This window comes from Halichoerus grypus, chromosome 1, assembly GCF_964656455.1.
Source record: "Halichoerus grypus chromosome 1, mHalGry1.hap1.1, whole genome shotgun sequence".
NCBI lineage: Eukaryota > Metazoa > Chordata > Mammalia > Carnivora > Phocidae > Halichoerus > Halichoerus grypus.
The window spans coordinates 65,499,431-65,526,070 of NC_135712.1; the positions used below are offsets into that span (position 1 = coordinate 65,499,431).

Genomic DNA, 26,640 nt, shown 5'->3' on the forward strand with positions numbered 1-26,640 from the left:
CAAATACGAATATCAGTGCTGTAATTTGAGTCTTTAGCATACAGATAGTGTGTAATGACATGGGAATAAATGAAATTACATAGGCAGGGGAGAGAAGAGGAACAGAGGGAGGGAAAAGGAGGATTATGGGCAGAGACATCAGGAATTTCAACATTTAAACTTCAAAGGAAGAGGAGCAGCTGGCTCAGAGGACTTGCTAGAGAGAAGAGAAAAAAATGGGGAGACTGGGGAGCATATTTTAAAGTTAAGGTGAATATGGAATGATAGCCAAAATAAAGGGGAGTGTTTCAGGAAATGGTTAGCCATGTTAAATGCTGCAGATAGGAAAAACAGGATAAGCTTAGAAAAATGACTAGTGGGTCTTGCTCTGTGACTCTTTAAAAAGTAGTTAGGGAAAAGTATTAGGATAGAAACCAAAATATTAGAAAGAAGAATGGCAAGTAAGGAAACAGAACAAGTAGATAACTCTTTTAAGATGTCTTATAAAGGAGTGCAGAAAAATAGGTCAGTACCTAGACTGGAATAAAGGGTTAAGAGGAGGAACTTTTTGTGCTTTCATTTTAGATAAAGAGCATATTTTAAAGTTAAGGTGAATATGGAATGATACCTAGAGAAAGAGTGATTGATGATAGAGAGAAGGGATAACAAAAGGAGCAAAATCCTTAAGAAGGTGAGAGGGGATGGGAATCAGAACATATGTACAAAGATTGGTTAATAGGAGGCTTTCTTTACTGTAATTGGTACATAAAAGAAAAGGAGAGAGCTATAGAATGAGGGGGATAAATTGAAGAATGTATGATTTGGTTAAACAAGTGGTTTTTATATCTCTGATTTCCAGGTCTATATTTTAGTAAGTTTCCTTTCTTTTTGAAATCAGTTTCACAGTGTAAAATTTTTACCCCAAAACTTTGTGCTGGAAAGCAACTACATTGAATTGTAGTAGATAAAATATAAGGTTTCATCTTTTAAACAAAATGAACAAAGAAGAAAAAAGTAGGGGAGCTATTAGTAATATGTGTGAGTTTTCTAGAGTTTAGTTAGTAATCTCAGTATGAGTCAAACAAGTAAAACAAGCTAATATAATTTAACAGCAGTGGTTCTCAACCGGGAATGATTTTGTCCCTGACAGGAAATTTGTCAATGTCTGGAGATATTTATGGCCTTCACAATTAGGGGAGTGGTACTCTACTGGCATCTAGTAAGTAGAATGCCAGTAAACATCCTATAATATACTACCCCACAACAAAAAATTATCTCACCAAAATGTCAATCAAGTTGGAAAATCTTCAGACCAGAGCATTTATATGGTAAATCATAATTGGGTAAGAAAATCCCCCCAAAGTGTATACTAGTTATATGTATGGAGATACTTGTATACTGGGTATTAGTCTCCTAAAAAATACTGATATTTTATATAACATTCACAAGTTGCTACTTCAAATACTATCTTAATTATATTATACACTAAGATACATTATAAGTATACAGTTGACCTTTAAACAGTGTGAGGTTAGAGGTTGGTGCCTGTGCAGTCAAAAATCTGTGTTTAACTTTTGACTCCCCAGAAACTTTACTACTAATACCTTACTATTGACTAAAGGCCTTTCCAACCATATTTTGCATGTTATATGTAATATATAGTATATTCTTACAATAAAGTCCACTAAAAAAAATGTTATTAAGCAAATGAGGAAGAGAAAATACACTTATAGCAGTATACTGTACTTATTGAAAAACAGTCATGTAAAAGTGGACCCATATAGTTTAAACCCTTGTTACACAAGGGTCAACTGTATACTCTTAGAAATTTTAAATAAAAGTTGATATAATTCACTATAACCAAAGGGGTTTTGTCTTCTGATATTCAGTTATTTACCATAAAATTTCTTTATCTGTTCTCAACCAGGATTTATTATATATTTTCTAATGAATCACTGTACAAATCTTCCAAGTTTAGTCAATTTGTTTTACTCTATATATCAGATATAACTTTCTCCACCTTATCTTTGGGAAATCTCACTATAATCTTGGTAAAAGCACAATTATTTGGCATGTACTCTGAGCACTTCATTGGATACCTACTAGTATCAGTAATGGATTAATCAATTTCACTAGTTTCCATTCTTTTGGTCTTCCATGTCTTCAATCCAGCTTTCACAGTATTTCCAAGATATAAAATAAAAGTGTGGGAGGGGTTTCCCATTTCCAGATAGTATGTTAAACACATGAAAGTTCATTCCCATGGTAACAACAGTGATGACAACAATAATAAAACCCTGTGATAAATACAATGATAAAATTAAAATCATACTTTTCTATGGGGATATTAAAAAGTGGTGGATTCAAAGAAACCTTGACTGAGTGAATTCCAGAGTGAAAAGAACCACTCATAGATGAGCAGAAAGCTGTGGCTGCTTCCATACCTGGGACAAGTGACTGGGCACAGATGCAGAAAAAAAGTGGGCCTTCTATAGATGGATGGACTGCAAAGAATAGGAAAAGCCAGAATTCCACATTTAGCAGAATTATCTTAAAATAAAGGTAAATAAATTTGTCATCGACAGACCTGTACTACAAAATATGGTAAAGGAGGTTTTTTAAGCTGATGGAAATAATACCAGATGGAGATTTAGATATATGGTAAGAATGAAAAGCATTGGAAAGAATAAATATGTGGGTAAATATAAAAGATTATTTTGTCTTTTCATAAAATCCCTAAGAGTTCATTTAATTTTTAAATTAAAAACTAACTGTCTTATGGGGTTGATAACATGTAGAAGAAAAATATATGACAATAGTAACAAAGGACAGGAAAGACATAATGTCATGTTTTAAGTTTCTTTCATCATAAGAGAAATAGTGCAATAATAATTAAAAGTAGATTGTGATGAATTATAGATGCATATTATAATCCCTAGAAGAACCACTAAAAAAAAAAAAAAAAAACAGAGGTGTAGTTAAGTAGCCAAAGAGAAGATAAAATTGAATACTAAAAAATATTTGTTTTTCTCAAAGGACAGAAAAGAGAAATAGTGGAAAATAGAACAGAAGGGCAAACTGAAAAAAAAAATGATGGACGTAAACCTAACTCTATCGATGATTATATTATATTAAATGTAAATGGAGCAACTCCCCCCCCCAAAAAAGGGCAGAAATTGTGAGACAAGATGAAAAAAAAAAAAAAGACCTACTATATGTTGTTTATAAGAGCTGCACTTTAATTATAAAAACATACAAATAGATTGAAAGTAAAAGAAGGGAACAATAATTTTATCAAAATACTAACCTCAAGAAAGCTGATGTGGCTATATTATATGAGACTTTAAGACAAGGATATAGAGAGGCAGTTCTAAATTATAAAAGAATCACTTTATCAGAAAGATATAAAAATCCTATACAGGTACAGACCTAATAAGAGATATTCAAAATATAGAAAGCAAAAAAGCAAATGAAGGAAAGAAATAGACAGATTGACAATCATAGCTGGGATTCATCATTTCTCCTCAGTAACTGATTGAACAAATAGAAAAAAATTGTGTATAAAGCTCTTACGAAACTCTCTTTACCAAATTGACCTAACTGAAGTCAATAGACCCCTATACCATACAAAGGAAAATATGCATTTTTTTCAAGTAGACATGGAATATTCACATGTATAATGGATTCTAAAGGACTGAAATCAAGCAGAGTATGTTCTCTGGTCATAAAAAAAAGTTGTTAGAAATCATTAACAGAAATAGGTCTTAAAATCCCCAAACTAAGACTATCATGGCTTAAAAAACAAATCACAGTGAAACTTTTAAAGACTTTTCTAAAGATTTTATTTATTTATTTGGGAGAGAGAGAGTGAACAAGAGAGAGAGCACAAGCAGGGGGAAGGGAGAAGCAGACTCCCCACCAAGCAGGGAGACTGACGCTGGGCTCCATCTCAGGACCCTGGGATCATGACTTGAGCTGAAGGCAGACGCTTAAACTACTGAGCCACCCAGGTGCCCCAATTTTTAAATATTTTTGAACTGAAAGTATAAACACAAAATACCAAAATTTGTGAGATGTTACTTAAATAGTATTTAAGGGAAAATTTAGAACATAAGTGCTTATATTAGAGAAGAAATGATATCAAATCAATAATCTAAACTTTGTTAAGACACTAAAAAAGAACTGTGTAACACAAAGTAAACAGAAGGAAGGAAATAAAGACAGAAGTGAATGAAATAAAGGGCAAAGAGTAGAGTAGATCAACAAAACCACAAGATAGTTCTTTTTTTAATTTAAAATTACTAAGACCTGTAAAACCCTAGTAAGACTGATCAAGGAGGAAAAAAGTAAATAACCAATATGATAAATGAAAAAGAGCATTACTATGGATTTTCTACAGACATTAAAAATATAAATATGAACAACTATATGCCTGTAAATTGACAGAATAGATGAAATTAAGAGATTTCTTGAAAGAAAAAAATTATAAAAACTGACACCAAACACATTGGAAAATATAAATAGCCTCCTATCTTTAAAAAAAAAATTGTATTCAAGATTAAATACCCATGGGCACCAGGATGGCTCAGTAGGTTAAGCATCTGCCTTCCGCTCAGGTCATGATCCCGGGGTCCTGGGATGGAGACTCACGTCGGGCTCCCTGCTCAATAGGGAACCTGCTTCTCCATCTCCTCCCCACTTGTGTTCTATCTCTGTCTCTCTCGCAAATAAATAAATGAAATCTTTAAAAAAAAATTACCCACAACAAAGAAAACTGCAGGCTTCAAATAACTTCACTGCTTAATTCTATCAAACATTTAAGAGGAAATAACACTAATCTTATGCAAATCTTCTATTCAGGGAATAGAAAAAAGAAAGGAAATCTTCCCAACTGCTTATCTGAGGCCAGCACAATGCTAAAAACTAAAACTTGACAAACTTAAGGAAAAGTATAGGCTAGTCTCGCTTATAAACAGACGCAAAAATCATAAATAAAATATTAGCAAATGGAAGACAACGTATGTAAGAAAGATAAAATATCATTGCCAAGGTAGATTTATCCCAGGAATCTAAGTTTAATATTTGAAAACCAATCAATGCAGAACACCTAATTAACATAATAAAGGAGAAAATTATATAATCATTTCAATACATGCAAAAAAACTTCTCATGAATTGACACTTTAGAATAATCACCATAAAACAAGGAATAGAATATTTCCTCAAATGAATAAAGCCCATCAGTGAAAAACCTACAGATAACATCATGCTTAATTGTGGAATATTGGATATTTTTCCACTAAAATTGGTAACAAGGCAATGATGTCCACTCTCATCCCCTTTCTTCAACATTGTATTTGATGACCTAGTAAGGGCAAAATCAGGATAAAAAATAATATGCCTAAGGTTTAGAAAGAAAATACTGAAACTAACTTTATTTGCCAATGATATTATAGTGTATTGAGGAAACCCAAAGGAATCTAAAAAAAAAAAAAAAGCTACAAAAACAGTATGTGAACTTAGCAACATTGAAGAGTACACAGTATACAAAGTCAATTATCTTTCTATATAATAAAAGGAAACAAGAAATGTATTTATTTTTAAAATACCAGGTACACGATAGACTTCCAAATGGCATCCTGAGGAGCGTCATGGACACATTCTCCAGAGAAAAAGTGTAACTGGGGAAAACTATGTTTTACCAAAACAATCACTTAAAACCTCTGGAAATTGTCCTAAGAGGATATAGAAAAGAAACATTTATTCAAGAAAATCTACTGACACTTGGTAAAAAGTGATTCTTTGACTCTGAGTCAGAACTTGTCTGTACCTCTCCTGCCTTCAGGTTGCCAGCATTTCTCATCCCCTCCAACTCCAAGTTGAAAAGGACAAATTCCTGGTGAGTCTGGCCAAGAGGTCAAAGGCTCCCTTCCCCTGCCAATGTCCCACTCATAGGACAAAATGTCTACCCCAAGCATAGCAAGCCAAAATGCTGAGGCCCTGACTGCTGCCACTCAGCTTGCTCATAGGATAAACATTTCATGCCAGAAAAGTAAAGCTGGGAAAGCCAGAGGTTACCACACCTGCCCAGAGTTCAGACTAGTGGCTCAGAAGTTTTGCCCAGAGGAAGAGGCAGTCTATAAAATAGGGAACTCTGAAGCTCTCCCCAAAGGAACTAGCTTTATTGAAACAAAATTTGGGGAAGTTCAAGCCCAAGGATGCCCTCAAAACCAATGAAGTATTTGGTGGAAATCAAATAAGAGGCTGGTAGCTCCTCTTAATTAAGAGCAACCAGCTAGACCATAGGTGAGCTGTTCACCAGAGAGAACCAAGAAGAGACAACTAAGACCCCTACTGGGATTTGAACAAACCTCAAAGACTGGCTTCAAATATGACCTCTGCCTAAATTGGATTAGAATGTTGAGTAATATATATCCTGGGGCATTGTCAAAAACAATAAAACATTCACCTGGCTGTGGCTGTGATACCTGGTGGATTTGATATCAACAGAAAGATCAGGGAAAGAGACCCCTGCTAAAACTACTTCCATCCCGGGGTGACTGTATGCACACTGACGGTTACACCCTCTGATAAGCAACATCAAAGTCTTCACAATGTAAGGGAAATAAACTTCACTAAAATAGTCTAGCCCAGGGCGCCTGGGTGGCTCAGTCGTTAAGCGTCTGCCTTCGGCTCAGGTCATGATCCCAGGGTCCTGGGATCGAGTCCCACATCGGGCTCCCTGCTCTGCGGGAAGCCTGCTTCTCCCTCTCCTATTCCCCCTGCTTGTGTTCCTGCTCTCGCTATGTCTCTCTCTGTCAAAAAAATAAATAAAATCTTAAAAAAAAAAAAAAATAGTCTAGCCCAGTCACTAAACAAGCAAACAACAACAAAAACCAGAAAGGGGAGAGGGGCATCAGTAATCAATATCCAGAATTGCTGTACTATGTTACCTAACATGTCTAGTTATCAACAAAATATTATAAGACATGCAATAAGACAGGAAAGTGTGACCCATTCACAGGAAAAACAAGGCAAGAGAAATTGCCTCTGAGAGGGCCCAGATGTTGGGTTTAACAAAGACTTCATAGCAGCCATGAAAAATTTTTAAAGAGCCAAAAGACACCATGCTTAAAGAAGGAAAACTATGATGATAATGTCTCATCAAATAGCAAATATCAAGAGAGACTGAAGTTAGAAAAAGAAGCAAACAGAACTATCTTACACCATATACAAGAATTAACTCAAAATGGGTTAAAAATTGGAACATAAGATACAAAACCATAAAAATACTAGAAGAAAAATATAGGCAGTATGTTCCTGACTGGGTGTTGGCAATAATTTTTTGGATTTGACACCAAAAACAAAGGCAACAAAAGCAAAAATAAGTAGGATGATATCAAACTAAAAATCTTCTGCAGAGCAAAGGAAACCATCAACAAAATGAAAAGGCAATCCATGAAATGGGAGAAAATATTTAAAAATCATATATCTGATAAGGGGTTAATATCCAAAATATATAAAGAAATTATACAACTCAATAGCAAGAAAAGAAAATCCCAATTAAAAAATGAGCAGAGGATCTGAACAGACATTTTTCAAAAAAGACATGCAGATCGCCTACAGGTATATGAACAGGTGCTCAGCATCACTAATCATCAGAGAAATGCAAATCAAAACCACAATGATATATCACCTGACACTTGTTAGAATGGCTATCATTAAAAAGACAAGAAATAACAAGTGTTGGCAAGGATGTAGAAATAAGGAAACCCTTGTGCACTGATGGTAGGAATGTAAATTGGTACAGCCACTTTGAAAAACAGTATGGAGGTTCCTCAAAAATTAAAAATAGAACTACCATATGATCCAGCAATTTCACTTCTAGGTGTCTATGCAAAGAAATAAAAAATTAACTCAAAAAAGATATATGCCACTCCCATGCAGCATTATTTATAATAACCAAGATGTGGAAACTACCTAAGTGTCCATCAATGGATGAATGAGTAAAGAAAATACAATTGAGTTACACACACACACACATACACACACGCACACAATGGATTATTATTCAGCCATAAAGAAGAAGGAAATCTTGCCATTTGCAACAACATGGATGGACCTTGAGAACATTATGCTCAGTGAAATAAGACAAAGACAAATACCTTATGATATCACTTATATGTGGAATCTAAAAAAGAACAAAGAAAACAAAAATGAGCACATAAATACAGAGAACAGATTAGTGGTTTCCACAGGCAGAGAGTGGAAGATGGGTAAATTAGTGAATGGGGTCGAGGGAAAACAAGAACCAAGTACAATAAGTGAAAAGAAAAATTCACTAGAGGGACTCAACAGTCGATCTGAACTGGTAGAAACAGAATCAGCAAACTTGAAGGTAAGCTGATAGAGACTATACATTCTGAAGAAGAGAAAAAAAAATTGGGGTAGCTTAAGTACACCAACATGTCCATAATAAGAGTAGTAGAAGGAGAGAAGAGAGAGAAGCAGAAAAATATTCAAAAAGATAATGGCAGAAAACTTCCAAAATTTGATGAAAACCATTAATGTATATGTCCAAAAGCTCAGTGAACTCCAAATAGGATAAATGCAAAGATATCCACACCCAGACACGTCATAGTATAAATTCAGAAAGGTAATGAGAAAATCTTGAAAGAACTGAGAGAAACATGACTTGTCACTACAAGGGAACTCCAGTAGGATTAATAGTTCGTCAGAAACAGTTTAGGTCGGAAGCAATAGGACAACATATTCAAAGTGCTCAAAGGAAAAAACTAAGCCCCAGAATCTTATATCCAGCAAAATGATCTTTCAAAAATGTAGATGAAATAAAGACATTCCCAGATAAACAAAAAATGAGAGAATTTTGTTGCTAGCATAGCCACTTTACAAGAAATACTAAATAAAGTTTTCTCAGGCTGAAGAAAGTAAACACCAGATGATAACTTGAATTCACACAAAGGAAAAAAAAGAACATTATTAAGGTAATTATGTAATTATAAAATAGTGTAAGTGCACATTTTTCATCTAACTGATTTGATAAGCCATTTATAAAACAATATGTATAAAATTGTATTGTTGGGCCTATAACATATAGATATGTAATATATTTTCCATAACAGCACTGAGGAGGTAGGTGGGAGCAAAGCTGTATTTGAGTAAGCAGATGAAACCAGGTGGATTGACCACAACAAATGAAGAGAGCTAGAAATGGTAAATTAGAAAGTTAATACACAAACTTTATAAATACATTTTTTGCTCTCTTCCATCTCTCAGGTTTTATAAAAAAAAAACAAAGTTATATAAAGTAATTATAATATGTTGTTGGATTTCTAACACATATGGATGTAATATGTATGCCAATATAATAGCACATAAAGGGGAAAAGAGGATATAGAGCTATATAAGAGTAACATTTCTATATCCCCCTGGCATTAAGTTAATATACACCTGAAGTAGATTCTGATAAATTAAGATGTATATGTTGTCTTAGAGCAATTACAAAGAACTCCAAAAATATGATGACAGAGGGGCACCTGGGTGGCTCAGTCATTAAGCATCTGCCTTCAGCTCAGGTCATGATCCCAGGGTCCTGGAATTGAACCCCACATTGGGCTCCCTGCTCAGCAGAAAGCCTGCTTCTCCCTCTCCCACTCCCCCTGCTTGTGTTCTCTCTCTCGCTGTCTCTCTGTCAAATAAATAAATAAAATCTTTAAAAAATTATAATGACAGAATTATTAAAGAAAGAATAAGTTGCACCAGAAGATATTTACTTAATGCCAAACAAAGCAGTAAAGGAAGATTAGAGGAATAAAAAAGACATGAGACATACAGAAAGCCTAAAGTGAAATGACAGATGTAATCCAACTATATCAATAATAACATTAAGTATGGATAGATTTAACAATCCAATCAGAAGATAAAGATTGTTGGACTAGATTTTTTTAAAAATCAAGATTTAACTCTATACTATTTGAAGGCATAAAGATACAAATAGGTTGAAAGTAAAAGGATCATGCAAACAGCAAACACAAGAGGCTGTAGTTAATATCAGACAAAATAGATTTTAAAGCAAAAAAAAAAATGTTACTAGAAATAGAGACATCTAAAATGAAAAAATGGTCAACCCATCAAGATTTAACAATTATAAACATCTAAGCATCTAACAACAGAACTAAAATGTACATGAAGCAATACTTGACAGAATCAAAGGGAGACAGACAATTAGAAATTTCAATACTGCACTTTGAATAAGGATACAAGGACTAGGTAGAAGACCGAAAAGGAAATAGAAGACTTGAAAAATGCCATGATCGAAACCTCTATACTGAAATCTACAAACCAGTGCAGAAAGAAAACTTTTAAAAGATCATTTAAATGGAGGAGAACACCATGTTTATGGGTTGGGAGACTATTATTTAAATGTTTATTCTGCCAAAATTATCTATGGACTTATTACAGTCCAATAAAATGTTGGCATATCCTTTTGTAGAAATTGACAAACTGATTCTAAACTTTATTTAGGAATGCAAAGAATCTAAAATAAAAAGCTCTTGGAAAAGAACGAAGTTGGAGGATTTTACTCCTGACTTCAAGATGTACTATAAACCTACATTAATTAGTGGGGTACTACAGAATAGAAAGTCCAGAAATAAACCTATACTTATGTAGCCAATTTATTTTTTACTAAGTCACTAATAAAAATCAATGAAGAAAGGAAAATCTTTTTAACAAATAATGATAGAAAAACTGGACAAACATATAGGGGAAAATGGACCTTAATCTCTTCATACCACAAAATTAATTTGAGATGAAATATAGTCCTAAAAAAGAAAGCTGAATATTAAAAAGTTTCTTGAAGAAAACAATAATATCTTCATGACCATGGAGTAGGCAAAGATTACTCATATAAGAATTTAAAAAATCACAAAAGGAAAAAAAATGATAATTTGTCCTTCAAGGAAACTAATCTTCTGATCATCAAAAGACATTTCATTTTCATTAAGAAAATGACAAGATAAGTCTCATATGGGAAAAAAATATTCACAATACCTACTTCTAACAAAAGATTCTTAAATATATAAAGAATTCTATTCAAGCACTTAGTTCTGTAACCTTAAATAGTTTAAACTCTTCGAACTGACAGTTTCTTATCTGTAAAACGTAAGAGTTGGGCTAGAGTACCACAGTGGACCTTTTCTAAAATTCTATGATTTTTTGAATGCACAGCAAGTTTATTCATACAAATTACATAAAGGAGTGGTGGCAAGGATTGTGAACAAAGATAGCTTTGGTAATTGACAAAGTACTTCTGGGTATGGGGATTTACATTAAAGTAGAAACTCTGAATATTTATTTACAAAGAAAAAGTATACAAGAATCTCCTACAAGGATAGGAAAACCATAATTAAGGATGTTTTATGAATGCCATAGTAATGAGAATTACAAAATGTTTATTAACCTATTGTGCCTATCCTTGTGTCAGTAGATCCTTGTATATGTCAGTAGAATGACATAATAGAATATTAAAAATAAGAGAAAAATGTAGTGTTTATTATAAGAAGGAATTTGATGCCATCAAACAAATCACTTAATATGTACTACATAACACTACCTTTTTATAACTAAGTATAATATTTAAAATTTGTAGCATACCCTTAATGTTCCTTATAAAAGCCAATAAGCATTTCTCTTGAAAGTAGATTTGGTTAGGTCTTTTTAAAAACACATTATAAGTTGTATTATTTTTGGTCTATTTTCAGGTGAAACTTAGGTCATTTATTAAAGTAGCACTGGGTGTAGACGAATCATGAGAGACTAGGGACTCTGAGAAACAAACTGAGGGTTCTAGAGGGGAGGGATGTGAGGGGATGGGTTAGCCTGGTGATGGGTATTGAGGAGGGCACGTTCTGCATGGAGCACTGGGTGTTATGCACAAACAATGAATCAAGGAACACTATATCTAAAACTAATGATGTAATGTATGGGGATTAACATAACAATAAAAAAATTAATTAAAAAAAAAACTAATGATGTAATGTATGGTGATTAACATAACATAAATAAAATAAAGTAGCTATTTCATATGAAAAAATAAAAAAGATTTTATATTTTTCTACCATTATGTTCAGTTACTCTTTGCATATCTATTAGTTATTGCTTCTTATTGTTTCCGGTATCACTTGTTGAAACAAATTATCAGAACCATTGTCATAACATGAGACTACAAAAGTAGTTTTCACAGGGGGAAGAAAAACCTTTTCAAATTTTCAGGAATAAATAAGACTTATCTACAAAGTGTTAGCAAAATTTATCTCACTTATTATCATTTCATTTTCAGGTTTAACTGAGCTAAATGACAGTCCAGTTCCCCTGGAACTCGAGCGCTGCAAGTCTCCCACTTCAGGTAAACATGAATGGTACCTTTCAGTTTTCTGGTAATTCACTGCAGTAATCTACTGCTTTATTTTCATAATTATTACAATGTGAAATTCATAACTTTAGTAATTCTAATATAGTTTCTGAAATTTAATCATAAACAAATTTGACTCCAAAATCAATTAGAAATAAATGTCTTTAAAAATATTTTTGGCCTCCCAAAAAATTAAGACCAGAGGTATGAGTGTAGTACTTTTTTTTTTTAATTAACATATAACATATTATTTGTTTCAGGGGTACAGGTCTGTGATTCATCAGTCTTACACAATTCACAGCGCTCACCATAGCACATACCCTCCCCAATGTCCATCACCCAGCCACCCCATCCCTCCCACCCCTCTCCACTCCAACAACCCTCAGTGTAGTACTTTTAAAGACATTTTAAAGGAGGGTTTTTTACCAGAGGTAAATAATGCTAAATAAAAATTGGTAATGTTATACAGAAATTCTGTCTTCTTATAGCTAAAGTTGAATTAGTGAGAAATATATACTGTAGGTACAGAGAATATGATACCACTGGACCTTAGTTGGTTCATACCTCTGGACCACAGTTTGGAAACATGTATATTCATTGATAAAAAAAGAAAAAATGATAATATGCTGGAACTAAAGCATCAAGATAAAGCATGAGCCCACTAAAATATACAAAAAGAGTATAAAGATTCCTAGGAATAAGTCTTTAAGGTATGCAAAAAAAAATGTTAGTAGTAGAAATTGTTGGGTGGTGGGATTATGAATGGTTAGCTTATTTTATTTATTTATCTGATTTTTCTCCAATGCATATATAATAATATGTACATTTTTAAGCACCAAAAATATTAGGTATATCTTTGATACTGAACTATAGGTATGTTTACATAGAGTATCAAAAATTGTTTTAATTTTTGATTTTAACTTAACACAAATGTATAAACATTTAATACCTTATAAAGGAATTAATTTTGACTTTTAGAAATTCATTTAGAACTGTGACATTTCTTCAGTTTGCTGTCTTAAGAGTTGTTAGTTGTTTATCCTTATTCTTCAGGAATGTAGGCTAAGTAGAATCTAGTTGTATCTGTGTAAATTTTTGTTTAATCATATCTATTTAATCCTTATTTTACTGCTTTTATTTTAAACATGATCTCATACATTACCCTTTCTTTTGCATTTCCATTGGCATCATCCTAATTTAGGCATTTATTATTCCACATTTAAAGTATCACTAAATGTTCTAACAGGTGTCTCTGCTATCCATCTCTCACTCTTACAATTCATTTTGCAAATCATGTTGCAAAATTAATCTCCTTAAATATTACTTTGATATTTTTATGTCAGAAATCTTCAGTATAAAATTCAATCAATATTCTGTATCAATTTAAGTAACTTCACTTTAAATTCTCATCCATAATCTGAATTTTAATAGTAATATAGGGTTCAAATGTCAAAAAGAAATGGAATTTAAATTCTCCCTCCCATCCTCCCCCATACATTGTTTCCATCCTTTTGAAAAATAGTTACTTTCTTATTTATCCTTTCAGTTTGTGTTTGTAAACAAACCAAAAAGACATACATTCTTTTTTGCTTCCTGTTTTATACACAAGTAGTATATGCATTTCACTCTACTTTGCTTGTTTCAGTTTACTGTGTATCTTGTCTTTCCATTTGATTACATAATCATTACAGTTGTATGATATTTAATTGCATGTATGTACTATTAATTTATATAGTCCTTTCACCAATTAAAGGACACTTAGTTTGCTATCAAACTTCTGTCATGTCAAACAATGCTGCAGTGACTAACCTTGGTACATTCCTCATTTTAAATGTGTACAGGTATACCTATAAGATAAATTCCTAAAATTGGAGCTGCTGAGTCAGAGTATATGCCTGTCTAATCTTTATAAATTCTCCCTATTTTCTCTCCTTCTATCAATAACATCAATAAACCAATGTTTATTGGTTATCATTTTTTTAATTTTATAAGTCTGTTGGGAAAAAAGGATATGTCAATGTAATTTCAACTTATCTCTCACATTGTTATATTTAATACCTTTTCAATTGTTTAAGAACTCTTTAAATATTTTTTTTCTGTAAATCATCTATTCATACAATTTACCCATTTTCTATAGGGTTGTTTGTTCCTTTCATATCAATTTTTATTGCCTCTTTACAAATTAAGATCACCCTTTTATGACATGAGATCCAAATATTTTTTCTTAATTTTGCTTGTGGTATCTCTTGCCTTACAGCAGCTTTCTGCATTCAGATATTTCTTTTAAGGATTTTCTTTATGCGCAACAATTTAAATACTATTGGAGTTAACTACTTTTTAAAGTTTTGGTAGAATTCTCCCATCAAGTCATTTAACCTTTATAATTACTTATTTTGTATGTTCATATTATCTGTAAAGAAAACGTTTCATTAAAAAAAAGAAAAGTTTTCGTTATGGAAATTTTCTAACATGTTCAGTGTAACATATGCAAAGACTGTGGTTCTTTCTTTTAGGCTGTTAATAGTCAATCTATTTTTCTGTTGTTGTTTTTTTTAAAACCTGAACCCAAGTTTTGCTGGGTTTGGGGGGTTTTAACTTCTGCTTTTAACTGTTAGTTCCCTCCTCTGCTTCCCTTTATTTTTCACTTTTCCTTTTTGTGTGTGTGTGTGTGGTAGATGCTTAATTCATTTATTTCTTACATTGATATTATTTCTTTATATCTATATAATAAGATTAAATTTCCCATTATATGTGCATTATATGTGTCATAGGTTTTGATAAGTTGTGATCGCATTAACAGTGTTTTCCATATGGTAGACAGTTTTACCTGAGTTAATGTTAACTTGTAGCATTAAGTAGTTATAAGTGTTGCCTTCATATTATTTAAGTCTTTCTTGTCCTTATATTTTGATTACTTGACTCAAGGATGGAGAAAAGGAGAATTAAAATACTGTACTAATAATGTGTTTCTGTTTTTCCTTATATCTGCTGTGTTAAGAATATTCATGTGTAGATATTTTAAAATATATCCACAAAAAGTGCATCTTGTACCATTAATCACCATCGTTCATTTCATATTATGTCTTTTCCACCTGAATTCCACTTTGTTTACTATTAATACAACAACTCTTGCTTTTTTTACTTGGAATTTTTTGTATACCTTGGTCTTACCTCTTTAGGAGTAAGCTTTTTTAACTGAGGTACAATACGGAATGTCTCTAGAACCTCAGAAATTTCCCTCATGCCTCTCAGCCACATATTCCTACAAAGGTACCTACTGTTTTGACTTTGAACCATAGATTCGTTTTGTGGGGTTTAGACTCTCATATCAGTGAAAACATGCATTATTTACTTCTTTTGTTTCTTGCTAATTTTGTTCAACATTATATATATGATATTCAGTTACATTGCTGAGTGATTTGTATTGCTGTGTGATATTCCTTTATGTGAATATATCTATGCATTTTATTCTTGCTGCACATTTAGGTAGTTTTCAGTTTGGGGCTATTTTAAGTAAAGCTGTTATGACCAATCTTGTAAAATTTTCAAAGCAAATATAAACTCATTTTTGTTGCACATGTATTGGAGTGAATTTGGGGGGTCATAGGGTATGTCTATGTTCAGCTTCAGTAAATACTACTGAGTTTTTCAAAATGGTTGTACCAGTTTTACTTCCATTAGCAGTGTATGAAAGTTTTACCTGTTCCACATACATCTTTCCCTCAGTAAAATTTTTAGTTTTCATTTTAGAGGTCTTGCACACCTTTCATTGGCTTTATTCTTTGGCATTTGGTGTTTTTATATGCTGTAATTTTTTATTTCTTTTTCTTGTTGTTTGTGGCTGGAATATAAAAATACAATTAATTTTGTATACTGACATATCTAGAAAACTTGATAACTTCCAATAATTTGTAAATTCTTTTGGACTGTCTATCCAATTATGCTCAGTGTTAAAATTACAGTTCTACTTCTTATTTCTAAAGGAAGACTTTAGCTAGGATCTCCAATACAATGTTGAATATATGTAGTATTAGCAAACATCTCTTCCTTCTTCCCAATCTCAGGGATATGTCAATATCATAACTAATTATGATAATTATTATAGGTTTTTAGTAGACATCTTGCTTTTAGCGTTCTGCCTCTGATGTTTCTTTTTTCATTAATGTTAGAGCAAGTCTGGAAATACCACCACCACACTTCTTTCTGCAAGGCAGAATCAGGACTTCACATGCAATGAATTAGATTGTTTCAAAGCAGGAAGGTTTCAACTACTTTGTTAGGTTACTTGGGACAAAAATGATTGGCTGTGAAAAGATTCACTTATCACTTCAGTGCCCTATTTGAGACTGGTTTGCTACGCAGGGCCCACTCTTCTTTACTAGCAACCTTAGAAGATAAATATTCATAATTGAGGAATGAGATCTCTTATTACGGCTTTTAAATCATTATAGACTTATTAAAATATATGAAATTTATCCTTGTGGGAATAGTGCCAACAAAGTTTATTTTACCTTAAGAAAATTGGAAATATTATTTGCATATTCCATCCATTTCCCATGAAAAAAAAATAATTGTGTTGTATTAAGGGGTCTTTCTAAGCCCACAATGGAGAATGTGCCCGATGCTATTCCTAGAATACCACAGCAGCACATATTCATAAAACTACATTCTGCAATCTCTTCCTATTGTAGGAATTGCTGTATCTAGATTATCAGGAAAGGTATAGTTAGGGTAAATGCAGACTTTTTAGCCCAATCTCATAAAACTAAAATGTAACTGAAAAAATTGTGTTTAAGACTTTAACAGTAGTTTACAAAACTCATGAAGCCTATTATCTCTAAAGGTAGAAAAGAATGAAGATATAAACAATTAAAATGTTTAGATAACTTATGAATGACAAAATCAATAATATGTAATTAAGGGAAACAAGAATATATGTAATACATTTAACTTTTGAAAAATTAAGAAAAGCAGCCATGCCTCCTAATGTCTCCTTGATTCATACAGTAAAAAACAGGTCATTAGGTCTGATTAATAATGGCAATTATTATGTTTGTACCTGGGTATATCTCCCCTTTTTCATGTATATATAGCATTTAAGAGCCAATACTATTCTTGCATTCTCTATTTTTTTCCTTAATTCAGTTTTCCTCAAATGTAAGCCTGTATCAAAATCATGTGAAGAGTTTGTTAAAACACAGAATGCTGAGTGCCAGAGATTCTAATTCAACAAGTCTAGAGTGGGGCCTGAAATTTTGCATTTCTAGCAAGTTCCTACATGATGCTAATGCTTCTGGTCTCTGGACCACTTGAGCATCATGCCTCTGTGAAAATTCTTACAATATTTTTTTCAATACTTACCCTCTCAGTATCTATTTTGTGATCTTTTCACCCCTTTAAAATCTGATTAAAACATTGATGCAAATAGCTGAGCAAAAATGGTTGGTAATTAGGCAAGCCAGAGACCAATAATCATTTTTAACTCTGATTTCCTACATGGATCTCAAACTCCCTTTAGCCCAATAAACTGCAAGTAAAAATAGTGAAGTTTAAGATTATTAAATATTTATTTGAGCATAATGAGAGAGAACAGAATAGGAATTGGGAGCTAAAAGAATCCCATTGAGCCAACCAGAAAGCTGATGTTCTTAACTCCCAGGATAATATAAACATTTCATATTATTTATTTATTCACCCAACTATTCAACAAGTAATTTTCAGTATCTGCAGTTATGTAGATATTATGTTATCTACTGAGAATAAACTAATGAACGAAATAACATACTCCATGCCAAATGGAACTGAGTCTATCTGCAGAAACCAACATTAAACTAATAATTTTACAAATAGTTGTTTTTTCTTAAAGCTGTGTAACCCTTTTTCACTCACCAGGTAAGGTTGTGCAATTTGTGTACTACATAAACATACCTCCCAAGAGGATGAGCCGGAACTAACATTCAGCCCTAGCTCCGCTTACCTGGAACAGAACTGCAATCCCTCAAGGAAACAGGCCCTTTGTCTTTGGACAAGGAATTGAAAACTAACCTAGCCTTCAACTGTAGATTTATATCTGCCCACAAGATGTGCATTTTTCTAATTTTTCCTCCTTGAAGGTGTGCCTTTAAAAATCATTTGCTCAGATAAACATCTTTTCCTAGTCTAGCATCAAGTTCTAGTACTGCTGCTACCTATGCAGCCATCAATCCTTGTGATTCTCACTGTCCACAATATACAATAGACTAACTATGCTATCAAGTTCAAGTTAAGACTAGGGTGATAGAAATATGTATCTCTATTAAAATATGTTTATTTAGGTATCTTTAATAAAGATATCTTTATTAAAACATCATAGAGACTAACATCACAAAATACTAACAAAGAAGTAACCAGCTCTGTTGTTCTCAAACCTGGGTTAGAACTATGTCTTATAGCCTAGCTTGAATGCTCCTTCTGTGTGGTTCTACATTTCTAGAACCCCACTACATCTTCCAAAGAAGAAATCTTCTTCAAGATAGTCCTCTGTTGGGGCAGTACTAAATACTGCCCTCCAAATAGTCCTCTGTTGGGGCAGTACTAAATACTCAGATAAAGGCACAAAATAGAGACCCTTTCAAATCGTTATCATGAAATTCACCTGTAAGATAAAACTTCTGGGTTCACTTGGGCTAAGAAATTAAATGCCAATAGTCTTTTATTCCCTTCCTTTAGGACTTGCTACCAGAACTCCTGAGGCAGCACCAGGCTTTTATAGGAATGAAATACCATCTGTGAGACAGCGGAATCAAGTACATCACTTGCCAGGTGAAAGTGAAAATCTCTTTTTTGAACAAACAAGTTTTTCGTATCTCTACAATTTTCTGGACTACACAATTTGTCTCAAAAGCTTTATTCTTATTTGGGCTGAAAATATAGGTCCCCCACAGTGAATGAAGACAAATTTCCCTGAAACAATTAAAACCATAGACACTGACTTCATAATATATAAAGCAGGAATTCCTAAGGCATCTGTGATTTTGAAATGTTCCATATAATTTTGATAGTGTTATTTTTCTACTTTAAGCCTGAATACTTTTATCAGACCTATACAAAAATATGGGGGGGACCAACAGAGAACTCAGGGAAACTTAAGAGCCAAAAAGTGGAGTGGTTTTGTAAAAATTCTCCAAATTCTTCATAATACAATTAAATATTATCTATGATCACAAACTACTGATGATCATGGAAACTCCACCAAAGAATTGCCTCAAAGGGGCAATGTTCTCTTAGAAATAGTGAGCAGAAAGGAAGGTCTTATAATCTGTTTTATGCAGAGCCATTGAATATTTGATGCTGTTCAGAGGGACCAAATCAAAATCAAACACAGGTTGTATAGCTTCCTTAAATTAGGCATTCATTACAAAATGGTTGTGACCAGATTTGCAACTTTAAGAAGAATAAGTTACCAATGTTATAGACCCCAAATAAAGTCAGTAACCAAGGAATCTAAAAATAATTGTAATCCACAATTTCTCCAACAGTAGTTTCTTTTTTTTATGTAATAGAACACCCCTGTGATAGGCCTTTTTCTGAGGAGTAAACTGACGCTCAGAGTATTTAAATAAGTAGAGCTACAATTTCAACTTGGTTACATTTGGTTGTAAAGCCTATGCTTTTTCCTGGTTTTCATTAATAAAAAGAGAAAAAGAAATACAGGAATTGCAAAAAACTAATCACAGTTTAAATTAAAGGACAGCCATGCAGTGACAAAGTTGCTAAGTTATGAAGAAAATGTTTTAACAAAGAAATTCAAAAGAACCTAAGAAATATACTTTGCATGAAACATTAGAAATATAGCTTACCATTTAAGTTCCAGGAAAAACTGGTTTCAAAAGTAGTTTTTAGTTCATAGAATCAACAAATTATCACATTTTGAATTTATTAAGCCTTGTTTGCTAAAAATTATTATCAATGTTGGTATAGTACTTTAAGGCAAACAAAGTATTTTTCATGTGTATTTTCTTATTCAATCCTATAGGAACTCTATAGGGTTAGTGTTGTTCTCCTTTTCCACAGATGGAGAAATTATGACTAAGGAAAAATTTCATAACTTGCTCAAGGTTACCCTGCTAATGTCTGAACCAACCCAAATCTTCAGACTTCAAGGTCCACTGATCCCAAATTATTTGTCCTCCTATTATGTGCTTTAAAAAAAAAGAGTGTGCTGAAGAACCTAGATCTCTCTGGGAGTTTATAATTCAAGGTAGAGAAGAACAGAAATAAAGTTTCATAATCATTTAACTCTTGTTCATACAACACTAAGAAAAAGTCACTGATTCATTAACACTATCCATATAGAAATATAATACATATTTTAATATACCAAGAAAAGTGGAGTCATGACACTAAACATTTTTTTATGCTGGGACAAATTCAAATAAAGGTCCTTCTTTGCCTGACTTTATCATAGTCACTTCATAAAATGCGGGGCAGGGGGGGCGGTAGTAATATAGAGGCATGTAGGCCTTTGAGGGCTCTACTGTGGTATGGTGATTCTGGAATTGTGTGTATGTACTATACCTATATATGTACCAGGTGCTTTTGTTCTATCTTAGTTTCTAGCTTAGGGAAGATAGAGACAAATGAAATTCATTACTATGTTCCAACCAGTCAGTAAATGAATCAATACATAGATAAACTTTACAAGCATTTTAATCTAAACTTTTAATTTAGTATTAGATTTATTTATTTTGCAGAAGACATGGAGGCCAACACACGGGGTATCTGCTGTATCATATATAACATACATACTGTGCTGCTTCCTGGAAAGGACACAGCTTTGGAGTCAGAGAAATTTGAACTTACCTGCCATTCCTATCATTATAACTTTAGCCAAGTTTCTCAACCTTAACTGTATACTAATTCCAGAACATAGATTCTCAATAATATATAGTAGTGGTTATTATATATATGTGTGCTGCTGAAGCGAGCACTAGTAGTGGTTATTATAAAAATAATAATGAATATCCATAGCCTAAAGAGACTGAATTTGATCTCCTTGACTATTCTAAATTTCTAGTATTAGTTGTAGCTTAGCCATAACAAAGTAGAAATCCTTCACTGGAAATCAAAAGATCAATCCAGTTGTTTCTAGCCAAGAAACAACTAATCAAAAGCTTTGAATTAGAAACTTCTAGCCTACCTCTTTATGTTATTTCCCATTAAAGTAGTAAGCCACATTCAGACTGATTCAGGGTTTGTTCTGTTCCTAAAATTTTGATTCAAATGTGGCACCAAGGACCTGAGGTGTGTGGGGGTTTTTTTACATTTTTATTTTTTTAAGTTTTTATTTAAATTCCAGTTAGTTAACATACAGTATAATATTAGTTTCAGGTGTACAATATAGTGATTCAACACTTCCATGCAACACCTCATGCTCATCACAAGTGCACTTCTTAATCCCCATCACCTGTATAACCCGTTCCCCCACCCAGCTCCCTTCTGATAACCATCAGTTTGTTCTCTATTATTCTGAGAGCTGTTTGAAGCCAATACAACATCCCTCAGATGAACCAGGCTGCACTTTCCATTGACTTTGCCTTGAATTAGGAGTTAGGAGAAAAGCAAGTGAATATACAAGTGATTGATGTATCTGATGCACTGAAGATACATGAAATCCCCTAGGCAAAATACTGTTGTAATGCCTGAAGTTCTGTTCATATTTAGGGCTGAGCATATGACCTCATTCTGTCATAAGCTATGCTAAGCCACCAGACTACCCTACCTCATTACTGTAACCGAGCCTAAATTTGGAGGCAGAAAATCTAGAATAGAGATAAATAGTCTTGGAAAGGTTTATAATCTGGTGCTATCATAGGGCTTGGCCATCACCTGAGCTTTAGGCCCGAATTTATTATTAGTATGTATTAGTTACATACAATTAATATTAGTATGTATTTTGACATCAGCCAATCATTTCATTCACTTGCATCATCTTTGATCTCTTATACCATCCAACCTAATATTTTCTAGGTAAGTCAGAAGGTGATAGATGTGATTAGGTAAGTGATTAACACTATCTATGAGGATGCTTTCCTGTGAATTTTTCTAACTCAGTTTTATTGAGATATAATTTACATAGGATAAAATTCACCTTTTTAGCGTACAGTTATAAATTTTATGGGTTTTTTTTTTCAAAAATATACGCCATGACATGTTAAAGTAACAAGAATTTCCTGACAATTTGCCCAGAATCTAACAGAACTAAGATCATAAGAAATCAAACTGTTTTAAGTCTAACACTTTGTGTAGCAATATTCCCTGCCCTGCAGCTGGATTACCTATGGCATTATTTGCTGTATTGTTGTCACTGAGCCAAGATAGGTAGTTTTTCAAGGTGTGAAGGATGAAAGATACTGTTCTTGAGAATGCACAGGACTTAAAGAGATTTGTATGGAAAATAAGCCCATGATGAATTAAGTGTATGACATCACTATTGAAAAGACAGTGGACTCTTAGGAAGTACTACTGTGCAGAGCAAACAAATGATAGTACTATATAAAATTGGAGACTATCTCAAGTATTCAGTGTTTAATCAAAGGCACCAAATTTTAAATAAGACATGTTGCCCAGATAAGTCATTTTTGATATAGAATACCACAGAGTGACAATATTTTCTTGCCAACTAATAATGAAAATAGCTAACATTAAATGCTTATTAGATAATCACACAATGCTAAATGCATTACATACATTTCCTTAATTAATGTTGATGAGGTCCCTATGAAGTAGGGACTATTATTATTCCCATGTCATAGAGAAAGGGACACATACTCTTCCTGAGATTAAGTAACTACTAGCCCAGTATCACTCAGATAGCAAATGGTTGAGTCATGGTATGAATCCAGCTCACTTATGTTCTGGATCATTGGGCTTCACTTCATCAAATACCAGGAAACCTGCCTTCTTAGAGAAGAGCAAAAGTCTTTGTAGAAATTTACAGAGGAGGAAAAAAGGCATCTAGCCTCTTCTAACAGGGGTTTTACTGTCCTTATAACTACCACATTCCATTCAAAATTAGGAAATGTAAGATCAATGATATAATGAAATTTTTTTTTTACTTAAAGGAACCAAAAAAGTACCTGTCAACTCAAAAATAAATATAATAATCAATTTTAAAAGCTCATCAAAATGTTATCTGTATCTGTAACTGTATCTACATCTAATTTAACAAATGTGGACAATATGGTCTCTCGTGTGAAAAATCTGAGATTCATCTCAGGAAATACTTCTTGTGGAAGGGTCCCATATAAAAGTCCCATAGGTTGATTAATATTCATAAAATATTCATAAAACCATAAAATGTTATTTCTCAAAATGTGATCTGCCAACTCTTTGTATCAGTATCACCTTCTTAAAAATTCCTGCTGATCTATTGAGAGTACCTGGAGGTGGCCCACAAGTCTCTGCAGAGGCTTTAAGAACTGGCATGTGAGAGCAAGAATCATTTACTCTTTATTGCTCCAGAGGTTAGAACTGGGAAAATTATAAATGGTAAAAGAAAGTAGTTTGAGCTCATATAGAAGGAATTTTTAGAGCAATATAGCAACCCAAAATTGGATTTTTTTATAGGTTTAAAGGTTTCTATCAGAACTATTTAAACAGATAGGATATCAAGAATGTTGTAGGGGAAATAGTTTCATTGAATAGGATATTGGAGTAAATGACCTTTAAGATTCCTTTGAGCCAAGATTCTCTTTTTTGTGCAATGTGCTGAGCCACTGAGTAGTGAGAAGTTTCTATTAACTATTTTCTCCCCTTCACCTAACAATATGTAATGACAGCGGTGCATATGCTTTAGCTTAGAGAACAGTAAAAATGAAGAAATTCAGAGAGCCACATTCCCAGGGGCACATTGCAAAGGTTAATACATATTGTTTCCATTCTGTACATTTCCAAGACGAATTGCCTCTTACTACCTCTTGCCTTACTCATCTTCCAACCCAAATTCCTCAAATGTTCATGTGTAACAACATATTTCTCTAACACTTAAACATACTTTCTCTGTCTGCTTTGCCCTCTTCAGAATAACTCCTCAACCCTATCTTTTGATTTTACTGGTTTTATCAACATTTATTTAGCAAACACTCATTGTACACCTACTCTATGTCAGTACTTTATTAGGTATTGGGAATACAACCCCCACTTTTGGAGAACTCAGTTTCAGGATGTTAATGAGGAGTAAAAAAAAAAAAATCAGGTGTAATGAAATGTGTTAAGTGTAATAAAGGAAATGTGCACAAGGGGCTATGAAGGTTAAGATAATGGCACCAGGTGAAGCCTTAACTCTGAAACTACATTTAGAAAGGAGGCAATTTTTGAGGAGTCTCAAAGAACAAGTAAGAATTTACTAGTTATCTGGACAGAAGGAGCACCACCCCCCCCACACCCAAAAAAGAGTGTACCAGCTGGGCAAATGAGGAGAATCATTCTGTACATGAATATATTAAAGTTCCCTAATTAATCCCACTATCAAATAATTCCCTTTCCCTCCCTCAGTTATACTATTGAAGATGGGGTTTGTGAGGGGACCCCAGTTTTCAGGCTTTCTACAGAAAACCAAAAAGAGGTAACAAAATGGAGGAGGGGATCCAAAAAACTAGAGCAGATTTGGGAGCCAGAGTAAGTTAGATACTAGACTATAGGATGTGAATTTTCCATCAAAAAGAATAGTGGGAAGTGGGAGGGCATGTGACATTGTGGTCTTTGTCCTGCTTATGTATCTGGGTTTACTGACCAATAGGCAGGAATTGTTTGCCCTCTTTTTGAAAACATCTTTGTAATCCATTTAAAAATAATACTATATAGATATGTTGAAATACCATATTTTTTTAAAGATTTATTTATTTGAGAAAGAGAGAGAATGAAAGACCAGGGGGAGGGGCAGAGGGAGGAGAGAAAATCCACAAGCAGACTCCTCGCTGAGGAGGGAGCACATTCGGGGCTCGATCCCAGGACCTGAGATCATAAACTGAGCCAAAACCAAGAGTCTGCCACTTAACTGAGTGAGCCACCCAGGCGGCCCAAAATACCATATTTAAAAACAAAATAGAAACAAGATAAATTATGATACAAATCCTTCCATTAGTTATTTAAAAAATTAAAGATTGGGCGCCTGGGTGGCTCAGTTGGTTAAGCGACTGCCTTGGGCTCAGGTCATGATCCTGGAGTCCCTGGATCGAGTCCCGCATCGGGCTCCCTGCTCGGCAGGGAGCCTGCTTCTCCCTCTGACCCTCCCCCATCTCATGTGCTCTCTCTCTCTCTCTCTCTCATTCTCTCTGTCTCAAATAAATAAATAAAATCTTTAAAATAAATAAAAAATAAATAAAAAATAAATAAAAAATTAAAGATTATTCTAAATACTGAATATACCCCACTCCTTCAGTTCATCTGAATTGTGAATTTACAAAATATATTTGTAACCTCTTATGAAGCATATTATGTATATTTAGTTTGCCATATTTTGATATAAATAACTTTCTCCTTGTGCTAATTCTAAACCCAAATTACTAAAATTTGATTTCTTGGTTGTGCCTTAATCTTAATAGAATTATTTTTAATGTCTTTATAGCAACATTTGCCTGCTGCTATTATTTTTATTAGAATGATAATACTTAGGTTTCCTTTTACAAGTAGTTTAGCATGGAATATAGTAGTCAGCAAAACACAGTCCATAGGCCAAATCCAGCTTGCCACCTATCTTGGTATGACTTGTGAAATAAGAATGGGTTTTTAATTTTTAAATGGTTGGGGGGGGGGAATCAAGAGATACTATTTCATGACACATAAAAAATATATTTAAGTTTATATTTAGGCCTTCTAAAACCTGTTATAAAATGTATTCCAATCATATTCCAGTAGAAACATTAAAGATAGTATCAAGAATGTTATTTGACAGATTAAGCTACAAGATTAGCTATGAATTGATGAAGGGATTTTTTTTCAAAGTTATATTATTAGGTAGCAAAATTCAGAAATTTGTGAGCCAGGTTTTCTGATTTTAAATTGAATATTCTTTCTACTCTGTCATCTGCATCTTTATTTTACAATAACTTTCCTATTTGTAAAGAAAAATCACTCATTAGAAGGTATAAGTAGAAGGTATAAGGTAAAAGTATTGACAGAAAAGATGTCTAACATGATTTCCCCTTATGCATTTCTATAACATGCATTTCAGTTAAATATTTTGAGATA

At 33.2% G+C, this 26,640-nt stretch overlaps 1 protein-coding gene across 8 annotated transcripts in view; it reads left to right on the plus strand.

Moving 5' to 3' along the window:
* Window positions 1-26,640, plus strand: part of STXBP5L (syntaxin binding protein 5L) — a 428,903-nt gene that overhangs the window by 330,635 nt on the left and 71,628 nt on the right. For 6 of the 8 annotated variants that reach the window (XM_078066497.1, XM_078066496.1, XM_078066495.1 and 3 more), the window contains 2 exons: window positions 12,340-12,405; window positions 19,120-19,212. In XM_078066497.1, coding sequence (XP_077922623.1) covers window positions 12,340-12,405; window positions 19,120-19,212 — 159 coding nt within the window. The remainder of the gene's footprint in view (window positions 1-12,339; window positions 12,406-19,119; window positions 19,213-26,640) is intronic. The other 2 variants (XM_078066505.1, XM_078066508.1) reach the window with 1 other exon arrangement.